Below are 17500 nucleotides of genomic sequence, written 5' to 3' on the forward strand. Positions count from 1 at the left end.
ATGAGGAACAGGAAGTAATCTAAAGATCAGGAAACATGTTACAATGAGGAGGAACAGGAAGTCATCTAAAGACCAGGAAACATGTTACAATGAAAAGGAACAGGAAGGCATCTAAAGATCAGGAAACATGTTACAATGAGGAACAGGAAGTCATCTAAAGATCAGGAAACATGTTACAATGAGGAAAAGGAAGTAATATAAAGATCAGGAAACATGTTACAATGAGGAGCACAAAGTCATCTAAAGACCATGAAACATGTTACAATGAAAAGGAACAGGAAGTAATCTAAAGATCAGGAAACATGTTACAATGAGGAGCAGGAAGTCATCTAAAGATCAGGAAACATGTTACAATGAGGAAAAGGAAGTAATATAAAGATCAGGAAACATGTTACAATGAGGAGCACAAAGTCATCTAAAGACCATGAAACATGTTACAATGAGGAACAGGAAGTCATCTAAAGATTAGGAAACATGTTATAATGAGGAGCAGGAAGTCATTTAAAGATCAGGAAACATGTTACAATGAGGAAAAGGAAGTCATATAAAGATCAGGAAACATGTTACAATGAGGAACAGGAAGTCATCTAAAGGGCAGGAAACATGTTACAATGAGGAGCAGGACGTCATCTAAAGATCAGGAAACATGTTACAATGAGGAACAGGAAGTCATCTAAAGGGCAGGAAATACGTTACAATGAGGAGGAACAGGAAGTCATCTAAAGATCAGGAAACATGATACAATGAGGAAAAGGAAGTCATCTAAAGATCAGTAAACATGTTATAATGAGGAACAGGAAGTCATCTAAAGATCAGGAAACATGTTACAATGAGGAACAGGAAGTCATCTAAATATCAGGAAACATGTTACAATGAGGAACAGGAAGTCATCTAAATGTTAAATGTCTCTTTATGTGTTTTATTCTGAGGAAGTAAAACTAAATGCTACATTCTCAGATTTCGACTTATTATCGAATGTCATAAATGGAAACGATGACAATGATTTTGATGATGTTGATGATGATCTTACAGAGGAGGAATATTGGGTTCGGTGGTGTCAGGTGATCAGGGAGGAAGAGCCACTTCACCACGTTGGAGTCCATGTTGAAGGATGGAGGTCTCCAGGGATAATCTGTAAATACAACGTTTTCAGAAGCTTTTTGCCTAGCTTAGCATAATGACTCGAAGCAGGAGGATGCTTTTTGCCTAGCTTAGAATGATGATTAGAAGCAACAGGAAGCTTTTAGCCTAGCTCAGCATAACAACTAGAAGCAGGTGGAACCTTTTAGCCTAGTTTAGCATAACTAGCTCAAAATCGGTCGTACCTTTACAAGCGGCCGGAGGGAACCCGATGCACAGAAGATACTGGAAACACAACAGCCCCGACAGGAAGTAGCAGTACTTGGGCCACACTGAGGCAATGTGCTTCCTGCCACGCTTTGATAGAACGCTTATGAGACCAAAGGCGTGGCCTACAGCGAACAGATCCATCCGCTGACCAATCACGTTCACAGCCAACAGGAAGCAGGTCTGAGGAAGAGCGTGGGAATGTTTGTCAACAGGAAGACGTTAGCTTATTGCTAACCTCAGCACGTTTCTCACCTCCAGACCGAACTTGTAGAAGAAGTAGTTGAGGAAGTACTTAATGCAGCTTAGCACGCTGCTGTCCAGGTGACACCTGGTGATGTCATGAAATAGCGTTCTGGTAGGGGGCGGGACTTCGTTGCGGCGGAGACGGTAGAGCTCCTGGTGTCTGTAGACCGTCACCTCGAAGGCTAACAGCGCTAACATCATCAGGTTATACTGTAGAGACAGGTTAGCATGATGCTAGTTATCAGAGCTAACATCAGCAGGTTATACTGTAGAGACAGGTTAGAAGGATGCTAGTTATCAAAGCTAACATGATGCTAAGCTATCAGAGCTAACATTTTGAGGTTAGTTGTCTAGTCACTCCTCACCCTCAGGTAGTCAAGAAGTTTTCCATCCGTCTTCCGAAGCCCCACCCACTGGGCGGGGTCAACTGGACCAGAGTACAAAATAGAGCGAGACAGGTAGGTACTGGAGTTACCTGGCTACAGATAGACAGACAGGTATGACACTGTTTCAGAGGGGATGTTCAACAAAGATACTGGTAGGGGAGGGTATGTCTTAGAGGCAGAGAGTTACCATGGTGCAGTTGGAGGCGTATCTGACGGGCTGGACGATTTTGAGTTGGTACAACATCTTGCAGACGGTCACCACACAGGTCCAAACTGTGCAGACTCCTGACAGCAGGGGGCGCCACGCCCTGCAGGGCAGAGCCACGCCCACACACAGTACGAACAGCAGGTTAAACACACACACCTGCAGAGAGACAGACAGGTTAAATAATATACCTGTAGAGAAACAGACATGTTCAATAATACACCTGCAGAGAGACAGACAGGTTAAATAATACACCTGTAGAGAAACAGACAGGTTTAATACACACACCTGTAGAGAGACAGACAGGTTCAATAATACACCTGCAGAGCGACAGACATGTTCAATAATACACCTGTAGAGAGACAGACAGGTTCAACGCACACACCTGCAGAGAGACCGACCGGTTCAAAACACTTGCAGACAGACAGGTCAGAGACCGGTCAATCTGACTGACAGACAGACAGATCGTCTAACAGACACTGACCTCCTTCACAGAGATCCAGATGATGTAGGAGGATACGATCTTGACTATGTGGAGTTCCAGGAGCCACCAGAGGAGGTGCTGCAGGCGCTGCAAGGAGAGGAGTAGGCGCAGGAACAAAACAGAGAGACGATCCACCACCAACCTCCAGGAGACCAGCACTGAGGAAGAGAGACCAGGAGTTTATTTATTGTTCTGTCACAGGTATGATGAATGATGATGATGATGATGATGATGCAGTTACCTTTAATGTGGTCAGACAGGGTTTCCCTCTCAAACACACAAGGGTACTCCTCCTCCTCCTCCTCCTCCTCCTTCTCCTCCTCCTCCTCCTCCTCCTCCTCCTCCTCCTCCTCCTCCTCCTCCTCCTCCTCCTCCTCTTTTACCCATTTCTCTTTTGTCTCCGTCTCTCTCTCCCTTTGTCCTCTGCTCTTAGCGGCCTCCAGGAGGAGCTGAGGAGCTCCACACAGCGACAGGTCGAACAGGCTGCCGTCAGAGTGGACCAACCTGCAGACACGTCACAGGTGAGAAGCAGCAGGAAAAATACAACATATGTATGAGAACTACCCACAGAGGTATGGGAACTATCTACAGAGGTATGGGAACTACCGCAGAGGTATGGGAACTATCTACAGAGGTATGGGAACTATCTACAGAGGTATGGGAACTATCTACAGAGGTATGGGAACTACCCACAGAGGTATGGGAACTATCTACAGAGGTATGGGAACTACCACAGAGGTATGGGAACTATCTACAGAGGTATGGGAACTACCGCAGAGGTATGGGAACTATCTACAGAGGTATGGGAACTATCTACAGAGGTATGGGAACTACCGCAGAGGTATGGGAACTATCTACAGAGGTATGGGAACTACCGCAGAGGTATGGGAACTATCTACAGAGGAATGGGAACTATCTACAGAGGTATGGGAACTACCGCAGAGGTATGGGAACTATCTACAGAGGTATGGGAACTACCTGCAGAGGTATGGGAACTACCTACAGCAGTGTGTGAACTATCTGCTGAGGTATGGGAACTACCTGCAGAGGTATGGGAACTACCTACAGCGGTGTGGGAACTATTTACAGTGGTATGGTAACTATTTACAGAGGTATGGGAACTACCTGCAGAGGTACGAGAACTATCCACAGAGGTATGGGAATTACCCACAGAGGTATGGGAACTATCTACAGAGGTATGGGACCTATCTTCTGATGTATGGGAACTATCTACAGAGGTATGGGAACTACCTACAGAGGTATGGGAACTACCTACAGCGGTGTGGGAACTATTTATAGAGGTATGGGAACTATTTACAGAGGTATGGGAACTATTTACAGAGGTATGGGAACTATTTACATAGGTAGGGGAACTATTAACAGAGGTATGGAAACTATTTACAGAGGTATGGTAACTACCTACAATGGTATGGGAACTATTAACAAAGGTATGGTAACTACCTACAACGGTATGGGAACTATTTACAGAGGTATGGGAACTATTAACAGAGGTATGGTAACTACCCACTGAGGTATGGGAACTATTTACAGTGGTATGGGAACTATTTACAGAGGTATGGGAACTACCTGCAGAGGTATGGGAACTATTTACAGAGGTATGGGAACTATTAACATAGGTATGGTAACTACCCACTGAGGTATGGGAACTATTTACAGAAGTATGGGAACTATTAACAAATGTATGGTAACTACCCACAGAGGTATGGAAACTATCTACAGAGGTATGGGAACTACCGCAGATGTATGGGAACTACCTGCAGAGGTATGGGAACTATTTACAGAGGTATGGGAACTACCTACAGCGGTGTGGGAACTATCTACAGAGGTATGGGAACTACCTACAGCGGTGTGGGAACTATCTACAGAGGTATGGGAACTATCTACAGAGGTATGGGAACTACCTGCAGAGGTATGGGAACTACCTACAGCGGTGTGGGAACTATCTGCTGAGGTATGGGAACTATCTACAGAGGTATGGGAACTACCTGCAGAGGTATGGGAACTACCTACAGCGGTGTGGGAACTATTTATAGAGGTATGGGAACTATTTACAGAGGTATGGGAACTATCTACAGAGGTATGGGAACTATTTATAGAGGTATGGGAACTATTTACAGAGGTATGGGAACTATTTACAGAGGTATGGTAACTACCTACAATGGTATGGGAACTATTTACAGAGGTATGGTAACTACCTACAATGGTATGGGAACTATTAACAAAGGTATTGTAACTACCCACAGAGGTATGGGAACTACCTGCAGAGGTACGAGAACTATCCACAGAGGTATGGGAATTACCCACAGAGGTATGGGAACTATCTGCTGAGGTATGGGAACTATCTACAGAGGTATGGGAACTACCTGCAGAGGTATGGGAACTACCTACAGCGGTGTGGGAACTATTTACAGAGGTATGGGAACTATTTACAGAGGTATGGGAACTATTTACAGAGGTAGGGGAACTATTTACAGAGGTATGGAAACTATTTACAGAGGTATGGTAACTACCTACAATGGTATGGGAACTATTAACAAAGGTATGGTAACTACCTACAACGGTATGGGAACTATTTACAGAGGTATGGGAACTATTAACAGAGGTATGGTAACTACCCACTGAGGTATGGGAACTATTTACAGTGGTATGGGAACTATTTACAGAGGTATGGTAACTACCTACAACGGTATGGGAACTATTTACAGAGGTATGGGAACTATTAACATAGGTATGGTAACTACCCACTGAGGTATGGGAACTATTTACAGAAGTATGGGAACTATTAACAAAGGTATGGTAACTACCCACAGAGGTATGGGAACTATTTACAGAAGTATGGGAACTATTAACAAAGGTATGGTAACTACCCACAGAGGTATGGGAACTACCTGCAGAGGTATGAGAACTATCCACAGAGGTATGGGAACTATTTACAGAAGTATGGGAACTATTAACAAAGGTATGGGAACTATCCACAGAGGTATGGGAACTATCTACAACGGTGTGGGAACTATTTACAGAGGGAATTACTCAGGTCACGTTTAAAAGCCTCTGCAGTCTGTGGGGCCCTCAGATGGTCGGGGAGGATGTTCCACAGCCTCGGAGCTGCAGAGGAAAAGGCCCAATCGCCAATAGTGCGGAGCTTGGTTCTGGGGACTTGGAGGGTGTTTCTGGTTGCAGAGCGGAGGGTGAATGAGGAGGTCTGGAGGGTGAGTAGTTCTTTTAGGTATTGGGGGGCATGTCCGTGAATCCACTAATGAGTGATGAGGGAAAGCTTATACTCAATTCTGAGTGGGATGGGGAGCCAGTGTAATGATTTCAGAATGGGGGTATGTGGTCGTATTTGCAGACTCTTAACAGGATCCTGGCAGCGCTGTTCTGAATATGTTGCAGTCTCTGGATGTTCCTGTTAGAAATTCCGATGAGGAGAGCAATAATAATAATAAATAAATAAATAAAATAGAAATAGTAGTCAGATACCTAGTACAGTCGAGGACTAGATACAAACGAGTACACCCAGGTACTTAAAGGACTAGGATGTATATTGTCAGTAATTTATACAAAGAAGGATCAGATGATGACAAAAGTGATGGAAAACGTCAAGTAGTTAATGTCAAGTAGCCTGAGGCCTTTAATTGTGTTTTAAATGATGATTATTACCTGTATGAGATATATGAGGAGGTCGTAAACTCCAAGCAGTAATTGTACATTTGAGGAGGTTTGCTCTTGGGGTTGGAGGTATCAAGTAACCTACACTAGCGTTCCTCGAGGTATCAAGTAACCAACACTAGCGTTCCTCGAGGTATCAAGTAACCTACACTAGCGTTCCTCGAGGTATCAAGTAACCAACACTAGCGTTCCTCGAGGTATCAAGTAACCTACACTAGCGTTCCTCGAGGTATCAAGTAACCAACACTAGCGTTCCTCGAGGTATCAAGTAACCTACACTAGTGTTCCTCGAGGTATCAAGTAACCAACACTAGCGTTCCTCGAGGTATCAAGTAACCTACACTAGCGTTCCTCGAGGTATCAAGTAACCAACACTAGCGTTCCTCGAGGTATCAAGTAACCTACACTAGCGTTCCTCGAGGTATCAAGTAACCTACACTAGCGTTCCTCGAGGTATCAAGTAACCTACACTAGCGTTCCTCGAGGTATCAAGTAACCTACACTAGCGTTCCTCGAGGTATCAAGTAACCAACACTAGCGTTCCTCGAGGTATCAAGTAACCAACACTAGCGTTCCTCGAGGTATCAAGTAACCAACACTAGCGTTCCTCGAGGTATCAAGTAACCTACACTAGCGTTCCTCGAGGTATCAAGTAACCAACACTAGTGTTCCTCGAGGTATCAAGTAACCTACACTAGCGTTCCTCGAGGTATCAAGTAACCAACACTAGCGTTCCTCGAGGTATCAAGTAACCTACACTAGCGTTCCTCGAGGTATCAAGTAACCAACACTAGTGTTCCTCGAGGTATCAAGTAACCTACACTAGCGTTCCTCGAGGTATCAAGTAACCAACACTAGTGTTCCTCGAGGTATCAAGTAACCAACACTAGCGTTCCTCGAGGTATCAAGTAACCAACACTAGTGTTCCTCGAGGTATCAAGTGACCAACACTAGCGTTCCTCGAGGTATCAAGTAACCAACACTAGTGTTCCTCGAGGTATCAAGTAACCTACACTAGCGTTCCTCGTGGTATCAAGTAACCAACACTAGTGTTCCTCGAGGTATCAAGTAACCAACACTAGCGTTCCTTGAGGTATCAAGTGACCAACACTAGCGTTCCTCGAGGTATCAAGTAACCAACACTAGCGTTCCTCGAGGTATCAAGTGACCAACACTAGCGTTCCTCGAGGTATCAAGTAACCAACACTAGTGTTCCTCGAGGTATCAAGTAACCTACACTAGCGTTCCTCGAGGTATCAAGTAACCTACACTAGCGTTCCTCGAGGTATCAAGTAACCAACACTAGCGTTCCTCGAGGTATCAAGTAACCAACACTAGCGTTCCTCGAGGTATCAAGTAACCAACACTAGTGTTCCTCGAGGTATCAAGTGACCTACACTAGCGTTCCTCGAGGTATCAAGTAACCAACACTAGTGTTCCTCGAGGTATCAAGTGACCTACACTAGCGTTCCTCGAGGTATCAAGTAACCAACACTAGCGTTCCTCGAGGTATCAAGTGACCTACACTAGCGTTCCTCGAGGTATCAAGTAACCTATACTAGTGTTCCTCGAGGTATCAAGTGACCTACACTAGTGTTCCTCGAGGTATCAAGTAACCTACACTAGTGTTCCTCAAGGTATCAAGTGACCTACACTAGTGTTCCTCGAGGTATCAAGTGACCTACACTAGTGTTCCTCGAGGTATCAAGTGACCTACACTAGTGTTCCTCGAGGTATCAAGTAACCAACACTAGCGTTACTCGAGGTATCAAGTAACCTACACTAGTGTTCCTCGAGGTATCAAGTAACCAACACTAGCGTTCCTCAAGGTATCAAGTAACCAACACTAGCGTTACTCGAGGTATCAAGTAACCTACACTAGCGTTCCTCAAGGTATCAAGTAACCAACACTAGCGTTCCTCAAGGTATCAAGTAACCTACACTAGCGTTCCTCAAGGTATCAAGTAACCAACACTAGCGTTCCTCAAGGTATCAAGTAACCAACACTAGCGTTACTCGAGGTATCAAGTAACCTACACTAGCGTTCCTCAAGGTATCAAGTAACCAACACTAGTGTTCCTCGAGGTATCAAGTAACCTACACTAGCGTTCCTCGAGGTATCAAGTAACCAACACTAGCGTTCCTCGAGGTATCAAGTAACCAACACTAGCGTTACTCGAGGTATCAAGTAACCAACACTAGTGTTCCTCGAGGTATCAAGTAACCAACACTAGCGTTACTCGAGGTATCAAGTAACCAACACTAGCGTTACTCGAGGTATCAAGTAACCAACACTAGTGTTCCTTGAGGTATCAAGTGACCAACACTAGTGTTCCTCGAGGTATCAAGTAACCAACACTAGCGAACAGCCAAATCAAGACAATTACAAAATCAGCTTACTATCACCTGAAGAATATATCCAGGATTAGAGGACTTTTGTCTCAACAGGATTTGGAGAAACTTGTCCATGCATTTATCTTCAGTAGACTTGACTACTGTAAAGGTGTGTTTAACTGGAGGTTGAGAGGTCTGAGAACCAACTGCAAAGGTATGGGGACTATCCGTGGACGAGTTGTAGATCTCTGAAAGCTAGATTAGTGATTACTGATGATTTAGGATATCTGGACAATGATTGGATAGAAGAGGTCCAATGTTGTCAACGGCTTTACTTCAGCTGATCTGTGACCTCTGACCAGCAGGTAAAGTTGTGTGTTACCTGGTGATGGTGCTGTTGTGTGTGTCCACCACAGTCTTCAGGTCGGTCAGCTGCAGGAATGGCTTGTGGAAGTAATGCAGGTGTACAATGCACACCTGCAGAACGAGGTTAAGAGTCAACTTTCACATCACATTCAACATGATGGTTTTATAGAAACGTGTAATAAGTACCAAAAGGAACGCAGCAGGGATGAAGATCCTGGTGAAGAGAACAGGAACTGAGAACTTCTCCAAACCAACATCCTCCAACCTGGAGAGACAATAACACATTAGAGACAGCCGAGACATCTGAGATATTAGAGACAGTCAGTACCTGTGTGTCTCATTGTGTGTCTTTGAGTACCTGTGTGTACTTGTTTGTATCTTTGAGTACCTGTGTGTACTTGTTTGTATCTTTAAGTACCTGTGTGTACTTAATCCAGTGTAGTAGCTCCAGGTATGGAGTGACGAGGGGAACTGAAAGGTGTAGACCAGGATGAGAACCGACATGGAGTAAACTACCACTGCTACCCAGAAACCCCTGAGCATGGCACGCCAACGCTCGTAGTTCAACTACAGAGAGAAAGACAAGTAGAGAGTGAGATAGATACGTAGATGCTGTAAATCTAGTCCCATAAGCTACAAACAGTAGCCCCACCCACCACTACAACTCAAACACAGGATTGGACAGTTCAACGTAGTACAGTAGTGGTATAAGACTCAAATTACACCTACACCTACACATGGTTCTCGGTGGAAACTAAACTTCACGATAGCCTTCTCATGTTTTTACGAAAGGTCATATTTAATCAGACGTCTGAATATTTCTTCAATCAGTTACAATATATATATATATATATATATATATATATATATATATATATATATATATATATATATATATATATACATGTAACAGTTATAACCATCACACAATGAACACTAGTGTAGGTCACTTGATACCTCGAGGAACGCTAGTGTTGGTCACTTGATACCTCGAGGAACGCTAGTGTTGGTCACTTGATACCTCGAGGAACACTAGTGTTGGTCACTTGATACCTTGAGGAACACTAGTGTTGGTCACTTGATACCTTGAGGAACACTAGTGTTGGTTACTTGATACCTCGAGGAACACTAGTGTAGGTCACTTGATACCTCGAGGAACACTAGTGTTGGTTACTTGATACCTCGAGGAACACTAGTGTAGGTTACTTGATACCTCGAGGAACACTAGTGTAGGTTACTTGATACCTCGAGGAACACTAGTGTTGGTTACTTGATATCTCGAGGAACGCTAGTGTTGGTCACTTGATACCTCGAGGAACACTAGTGTTGGTTACTTGATACCTCGAGGAACACTAGTGTAGGTTACTTGATATCTCGAGGAACGCTAGTGTTGGTTACTTGATACCTCGAGGAACACTAGTGTTGGTCACTTGATACCTCGAGGAACACTAGTGTAGGTTACTTGATACCTCGAGGAACACTAGTGTTGGTCACTTGATACCTCGAGGAACGCTAGTGTTGGTTACTTGATACCTCGAGGAACACTAGTGTTGGTTACTTGATACCTCGAGGAACGCTAGTGTTGGTTACTTGATACCTCGAGGAACACTAGTGTTGGTTACTTGATATCTCGAGGAACACTAGTGTTGGTTACTTGATATCTCGAGGAACACTAGTGTTGGTTACTTGATACCTCGAGGAACACTAGTGTTGGTTACTTGATATCTCGAGGAACACTAGTGTTGGTCACTTTTTAAGAAAGCTTACTGCTAAAATATCCTCTATAGGCTCTGCTTTTAAATTTATTTTAAATTTATCTTACAATGTTCTTGTTTTAACTTTCTGCTCTGTAGCACTTTGAGATTGCTAAATATAAAATGCAATACAAATAGAATTTATTGTTATTATTATTATTCTGTTTGTTTCACGTCATGTTTTGTATGTTTTACATTTCATCCTTTCTGTGGACTCCAGGAAGATTAGCGTCCGCTAAAGCTAACGGGGATCCAGTTGGTGAACTAAACTACAGTAGTAGTACTTGCAGTACTTGCAGTACTTGCAGTACTTGCAGTATTACCTGGTAGAGGGCGACGCAGCAGAGGAACATAACCATGTAGATGACTTTGTAGAGGACGATTTTTCCTTCAAAACTAACGAAGAAGAACATCGTTCCACAGACGTAGATCCAGTATTTAACGAACATCCTGGTAACCACGGCACCAAGAGCCTCCATCTTAATTCCTCCCCCTTCTGTTTGCAGGAGCAGCACCTCCTCATAGGGCACCTCCTTCTCCTCTTGCTGCTCCTCTAACGGACATAAAACAACAGATTCAGACAGACTGGTGAGGAGTGCGACAGACTAGCCAGTGAGACAGGTGTATTACCCTCCATGTGGACAGTGATGTTAGACAGCTGTGTGTCTGCCTGTCTGTCTGCCTGTCTGTCTCTCTTCTCCGTTAGCGCCTGACGCAGCAGCAGCCAGAAGGTCATCAGACACAGCAACTGCAACACAACAGTCTGATGTAACACTAGTACTAGTACTAGTACTACTAGTATTAGCAGTAGTAGCAGCAGTACCTTGGAGGCCAGTTCCCTGCAGGGGTCATCTTTTCTGGGGAACAGGCCAGGGACTTCCTGGATGGAGGGGAAGCTATAGACGTACTGCATGATGACCAGCAAGTTGCCGTAGGCGACCAGCCAGGGCGATGACATCAGCGTGTACCGGCGGCGCTCGCGCATCATCCAGAGGACGCACGACCACAGCAGCAGCACGCACGTCAGCCAGGACACGTATGTGATGGGCCACGCCATCATGGCCATCAAAGCACAGAGGTAGCTCTGCTTCAGGAGGAAGCTGAACGCCATGGAGGCGGCACTGACTCCCTCCTCCTCCTCCCTCCTCCTTCTTCTCTCCTCTTCCTCCTCCTCCCTCCTCCTCTTCTCCTCCTCTTCCTCCTCTTCCTCCCATCCGTCTCCTTCAAACACACATGTCTCCAACGTGTCTGCAGCAACACAGAACACACCTGTACCTGTCTGTCCTGAAGGATACCTGTCTACAGCCAGCGCTAAACTATCCTGATAAAACAGGTGGAATGAGACTGAATCTGAAGAGTTAAACTCACCCGATTGGCTCAGAGAATAGTGCGGCATGGAGGAAATGTCCAATCCAAGGGCTGTGCTCTGGGTGGGCGGGGCAAAAGAGTCGGAGTGACTGTCATTGGTGGATGACACCTGGGGACAGATGGGTCACTGCAGCTGTTAAACTACAAAACTGAAAACTGGTTCAGAATGAAAACCTATTGAAATAGTAAGTAAAATAAAACATGATAATAATAAAACAGTATATATCTATATATATGATATTAAGTACTTCCGTACGTCTCTGCACTGGTCGTGAGCTCTCCTCCAAAGCTCTCTGCGTCTCTCTGCTGTGATGTCACTGCTGACCTCATCGCTGAGGTTGCTGGTGGCGGTGATGATGTCACAGCTCACGCTGATCGCCGACTCCGCCCTCTCTACGCCCCACCACCCTATGCCGTCGATCAGCTGCAGAAACATGTGACACCCATCAGCCAATCAGAGCGGAGGAGCGTTTGTCTCTGCTTCTCTGCCTCCTAGTTTCCGTCCTTTCATCACTGTTAATTCCTGACTTTTATGTGAGTGCGTGGAGTTCTTAACGTTAGAAGGGGGAGGACCGTATACGTGTTGCGTCACCTGGTTCCTCCACAGAGTGGCCACCGTGTTGTAGAGCAGCAGCAGCATCAGAGGACTGCAGAAGTGAAACCAGCTGAGCTCAGAGTTCACCTGCAGCCTCCAGAGGGCAGAACAGTCCACGGAGACCAGCGGCAGCAGGCCGAACGCACTGCAGGAGACAATCAATCAATATGTCAATCAATATATCCATCAATTAATCAATAGATCAATCAATATATCCATAAATCAATCAATAAATCAATCAATATATCCATCAATCAATAGATCAATCAATATATCCATAAATCAATCAATAAATCAATCAATATATCCATCAATCAATAGATCAATCAATATATCCATAAATCAATCAATAAATCCAATATATCCATCAATCAATAGATCAATCAATATATCCATAAATCAATCAATAAATCAATCAATATATCCATCAATCAATAGATCAATCAATATATCCATAAATCAATCAATCAATCCAATATATCCATCAATCAATAGATCAATCAATATATCCATAAATCAATCAATAAATCAATCAATATATCCATCAATCAATAGATCAATCAATATATCCATAAATCAATCAATAAATCAATCAATATATCCATCAATCAATAGATCAATCAATATATCCATAAATCAATCAATCAATCCAATATATCCATCAATCAATAAATCAATCAATATATCCGTCAATCGTACAATAGATCTGTCAATAAGTGTGTCAGAAGTGGAAGTGTGTTACCTGGTGGAAGTGTGTTACATGGTGGAAGTGTGTTACCTGGTGGAAGTGTGTTACATGGTGGAGGTGTGTTACATGGTGGAAGTGTGTTACATGGTGGAAGTGTGTTACATGGTGGAGGTGTGTTACATGGTGGAAGTGTGTTACATGGTGGAGGTGTGTTACATGGTGGAGGTGTGTTACATGGTGGAGGTGTGTTACCTGGTGGAAGTGTGTTACATGGTGGAGGTGTGTTACATGGTGGAAGTGTGTTACATGGTGGAAGTGTGTTACATGGTGGAAGTGTGTTACATGGTGGAAGTGTGTTACATGATGGAAGTGTGTTACCTGGTGGAAGTGTGTTACATGGTGGAGGTGTGTTACATGGTGGAAGTGTGTTACATGGTGGAAGTGTGTTACATGATGGAAGTGTGTTACCTGGTGGAAGTGTGTTACATGGTGGAGGTGTGTTACATGGTGCAAGTGTGTTACATGGTGGAAGTGTGTTACATGGTGGAGGTGTGTTACATGGTGGACGTGTGTTACCTGGTGGAAGTGTGTTACATGGTGGAAGTGTGTTACATGGTGGAAGTGTGTTACATGGTGGAGGTGTGTTACATGGTGGAGGTGTGTTATCTGGTGGAAGTGTGTTACCTGGTGGAGGTGTGTTACATGGTGGAAGTGTGTTACATGGTGGACGTGTGTTACCTGGTGGAAGTGTGTTACATGGTGGAGGTGTGTTACATGGTGGAAGTGTGTTACATGGTGGACGTGTGTTATCTGGTGGAGGTGTGTTACATGGTGGAAGTGTGTTACATGGTGGAGGTGTGTTACATGGTGGAGGTGTGTTATCTGGTGGAAGTGTGTTACCTGGTGGAGGTGTGTTACATGGTGGAAGTGTGTTATCTGGTGGAAGTGTGTTACCTGGTGGACGTGTGTTACCTGGTGGAAGTGTGTTACATGGTGGAAGTGTGTTACCTGGTGGAGGTGTGTTATCTGGTGGAAGTGTGTTACATGGTGGAAGTGTGTTACATGGTGGAGGTGTGTTATCTGGTGGAAGTGTGTTATCTGGTGGAAGTGTGTTACATGATGGAGGTGTGTTATCTGGTGGAAGTGTGTTATCTGGTGGAAGTGCGTTACCTGGTGGAAGTGTGTTACATGATGGAGGTGTGTTATCTGGTGGAAGTGTGTTATCTGGTGGAAGTGTGTTACATGGTGGAAGTGTGTTACATGGTGGAGGTGTGTTATCTGGTGGAAGTGTGTTATCTGGTGGAAGTGTGTTATCTGGTGGACGTGTGTTATCTGGTGGAAGTGTGTTACATGGTGGAAGTGTGTTATCTGGTGGAGGTGTGTTACCTGGTGGACGTGTGTTACATGATGGAGGTGTGTTATCTGGTGGACGTGTGTTACATGGTGGATGTGTGTTATCTGGTGGAAGTGTGTTACCTGGTGGACGTGTGTTATCTGGTGGAAGTGTGTTACATGGTGGAGGTGTCTTACCTGGTGGAGGTGTGTTATCTGGTGGAAGTGTGTTATCTGGTGGACGTGTGTTATCTGGTGGAAGTGTGTTACATGGTGGAAGTGTGTTATCTGGTGGAAGTGTGTTATCTGGTGGACGTGTGTTATCTGGTGGAGGTGTGTTACCTGGTGGAAGTGTGTTACATGGTGGACGTGTGTTACATGATGGAGGTGTGTTACATGGTGGACGTGTGTTACATGGTGGACGTGTGTTATCTGGTGGAAGTGTGTTACATGGTGGACGTGTGTTACATGGTGGACGTGTGTTACATGGTGGAAGTGTGTTACCTGGTGGAGGTGTGTTATCTGGTGGAAGTGTGTTACCTGGTGGAGGTGTGTTATCTGGTGGAAGTGTGTTACATGATGGAGGTGTGTTATCTGGTGGAAGTGTGTTACATGATGGAGGTGTGTTATCTGGTGGACGTGTGTTATCTGGTGGACGTGTGTTATCTGGTGGAGGTGTGTTACATGGTGGAAGTGTGTTATCTGGTGGAAGTGTGTTATCTGGTGGAAGTGTGTTACATGGTGGACGTGTGTTATCTGGTGGAAGTGTGTTACCTGGTGGAGGTGTGTTACATGGTGGAGGTGTGTTATCTGGTGGAGGTGTGTTACATGGTGTAAGTGTGTTATCTGGTGGAAGTGTGTTACCTGGTGGAGGTGTGTTACATGGTGGAAGTGTGTTATCTGGTGGAGGTGTGTTACATGGTGTAAGTGTGTTATCTGGTGGAAGTGTGTTATCTGGTGGAGGTGTGTTATCTGGTGGACGTGTGTTATCTGGTGGAAGTGTGTTACATGGTGGACGTGTGTTATCTGGTGGAAGTGTGTTACATGGTGGAGGTGTGTTACCTGGTGGAAGTGTGTTACCTGGTGGAGGTGTGTTACATGGTGGAAGTGTGTTACATGGTGGACGTGTGTTATCTGGTGGAAGTGTGTTACATGGTGGAGGTGTGTTACCTGGTGGAAGTGTGTTACCTGGTGGAGGTGTGTTACATGGTGGAAGTGTGTTACATGGTGGAGGTGTGTTATCTGGTGGAAGTGTGTTACATGGTGGAGGTGTGTTACCTGGTGGAGGTGTGTTACATGGTGGAAGTGTGTTACATGGTGGAAGTGTGTTACATGGTGGAGGTGTGTTATCTGGTGGAGGTGTGTTACCTGGTGGAAGTGTGTTATCTGGTGGAAGTGTGTTTCCTGGTGGAGGTGTGTAGTATGTTACATGATGGAAGTGTGTTACCTGGTGGAAGTGTGTTACCTGGTGGAAGTGTGTTACCTGGTGGAAGTGTGTTACCTGGTGGAGGTGTGTTACCTGGTGGAGGTGTGTAGTATGTTACATGATGGAAGTGTGTTACCTGGTGGAAGTGTGTTACCTGGTGGAAGTGTGTTACCTGGTGGAAGTGTGTTACCTGGTGGAGGTGTGTTACCTGGTGGAGGTGTGTAGTATGTTACATGATGGAGGTGTGTTACCTGGTGGAGGTGTGTTACCTGGTGGAGGTGTGTTACCTGGTGGAAGTGTGTTACCTGGTGGAGGTGTGTTACCTGGTGGAGGTGTGTTACCTGGTGGAGGTGTGTAGTATGTTACATGATGGAGATGTGTTACCTGGCGGAGATGCAGTTGGGAGGCCACACCTCCTGCAGGGAGGGCAGCTGGTAACAGTAGAGGAGCAGGAAATGAGATGAGGAGTAGAGCAGTGACATCACAGACACACACCTGAAGAGGAGGGGCGGGACTTGACCTGACAACGCCCACCAGGTACACAACACCTGGAAACAGAGAAGGTAGGGGAGGGAGGAGAGAGAGGGAAACATGATACCTGGAGAAGGAGGAAGTGGAGAGGAAGTGGAGAGGAAGTGGAGAGGAAGAGGGGAGAAGTCAAGCTGCTGGTCTGACTATCAGGACCAGTTTGAGCTTCAAAACCAAGTTTCTACTGGATTCTACTGACCACCTTAAAGTACTCTACTGGGTTCTACTCTACTGGGTTCTACCGGCCACCTTAAAGTACTCTACTGGGTTATACTCTACTGGGTTCTACTGGCCACCTTAAAGTACTCTACTGGGTTCTACTCTACTGGGTTCTACTGGCCACCTTAAAGTACTCTACTGGGTTATACTCTACTGGGTTCTACTGGCCACCTTAAAGTACTCTACTGGGTTCTACCTGCCATCTTAGAGTACTCTACTGGGTTATACTCTACTGGGTTCTACTGGCCACCTTAAAGTACTCTACTGGGTTCTACCTGCCATCTTAGAGTACTCTACTGGGTTATACTCTACTGGGTTCTTCTGGCCACCTTAAAGTACTCTACTGGGTTATACTCTACTGGGTTCTACTGGCCACCTTAAAGTACTCTACTGGGTTCTACTCTACTGGGTTCTACCGGCCACCTTAAAGTACTCTACTGTGTTATACTCTACTGGGTTCTACTGGCCACCTTAAAGTACTCTACTGGGTTATACTCTACTGGGTTCTACCGGCCACCTTAAAGTACTCTAC

The 17500-nt window shown here is 45.0% G+C and overlaps 1 protein-coding gene across 1 annotated transcript in view; it reads right to left on the bottom strand.

Annotated features, from left to right (window-relative positions):
• The window catches only part of LOC117749771 (piezo-type mechanosensitive ion channel component 2-like), a 58550-nt gene that overhangs the window by 27476 nt on the left and 13574 nt on the right, over window positions 1-17500 (bottom strand). The window contains exons 7-24 of the mRNA XM_034560514.1: window positions 16606-16819; window positions 12773-12920; window positions 12437-12604; window positions 12181-12289; window positions 11636-12060; window positions 11443-11560; window positions 11136-11365; window positions 9477-9625; window positions 9245-9323; window positions 9075-9169; window positions 3052-3172; window positions 2910-2982; window positions 2669-2826; window positions 2167-2343; window positions 1959-2072; window positions 1603-1803; window positions 1326-1530; window positions 1031-1132 (exon numbers count right to left, since the gene is read on the bottom strand). Of these exons, the coding sequence (XP_034416405.1) occupies window positions 1031-1132; window positions 1326-1530; window positions 1603-1803; window positions 1959-2072; window positions 2167-2343; window positions 2669-2826; window positions 2910-2982; window positions 3052-3172; window positions 9075-9169; window positions 9245-9323; window positions 9477-9625; window positions 11136-11365; window positions 11443-11560; window positions 11636-12060; window positions 12181-12289; window positions 12437-12604; window positions 12773-12920; window positions 16606-16819 (2886 nt within the window). The remainder of the gene's footprint in view (window positions 1-1030; window positions 1133-1325; window positions 1531-1602; window positions 1804-1958; window positions 2073-2166; window positions 2344-2668; window positions 2827-2909; window positions 2983-3051; window positions 3173-9074; window positions 9170-9244; window positions 9324-9476; window positions 9626-11135; window positions 11366-11442; window positions 11561-11635; window positions 12061-12180; window positions 12290-12436; window positions 12605-12772; window positions 12921-16605; window positions 16820-17500) is intronic.

Source organism: Cyclopterus lumpus, chromosome 20 (genome assembly GCF_009769545.1).
Source record: "Cyclopterus lumpus isolate fCycLum1 chromosome 20, fCycLum1.pri, whole genome shotgun sequence".
NCBI classification, from domain to species: Eukaryota; Metazoa; Chordata; class Actinopteri; order Perciformes; family Cyclopteridae; genus Cyclopterus; species Cyclopterus lumpus.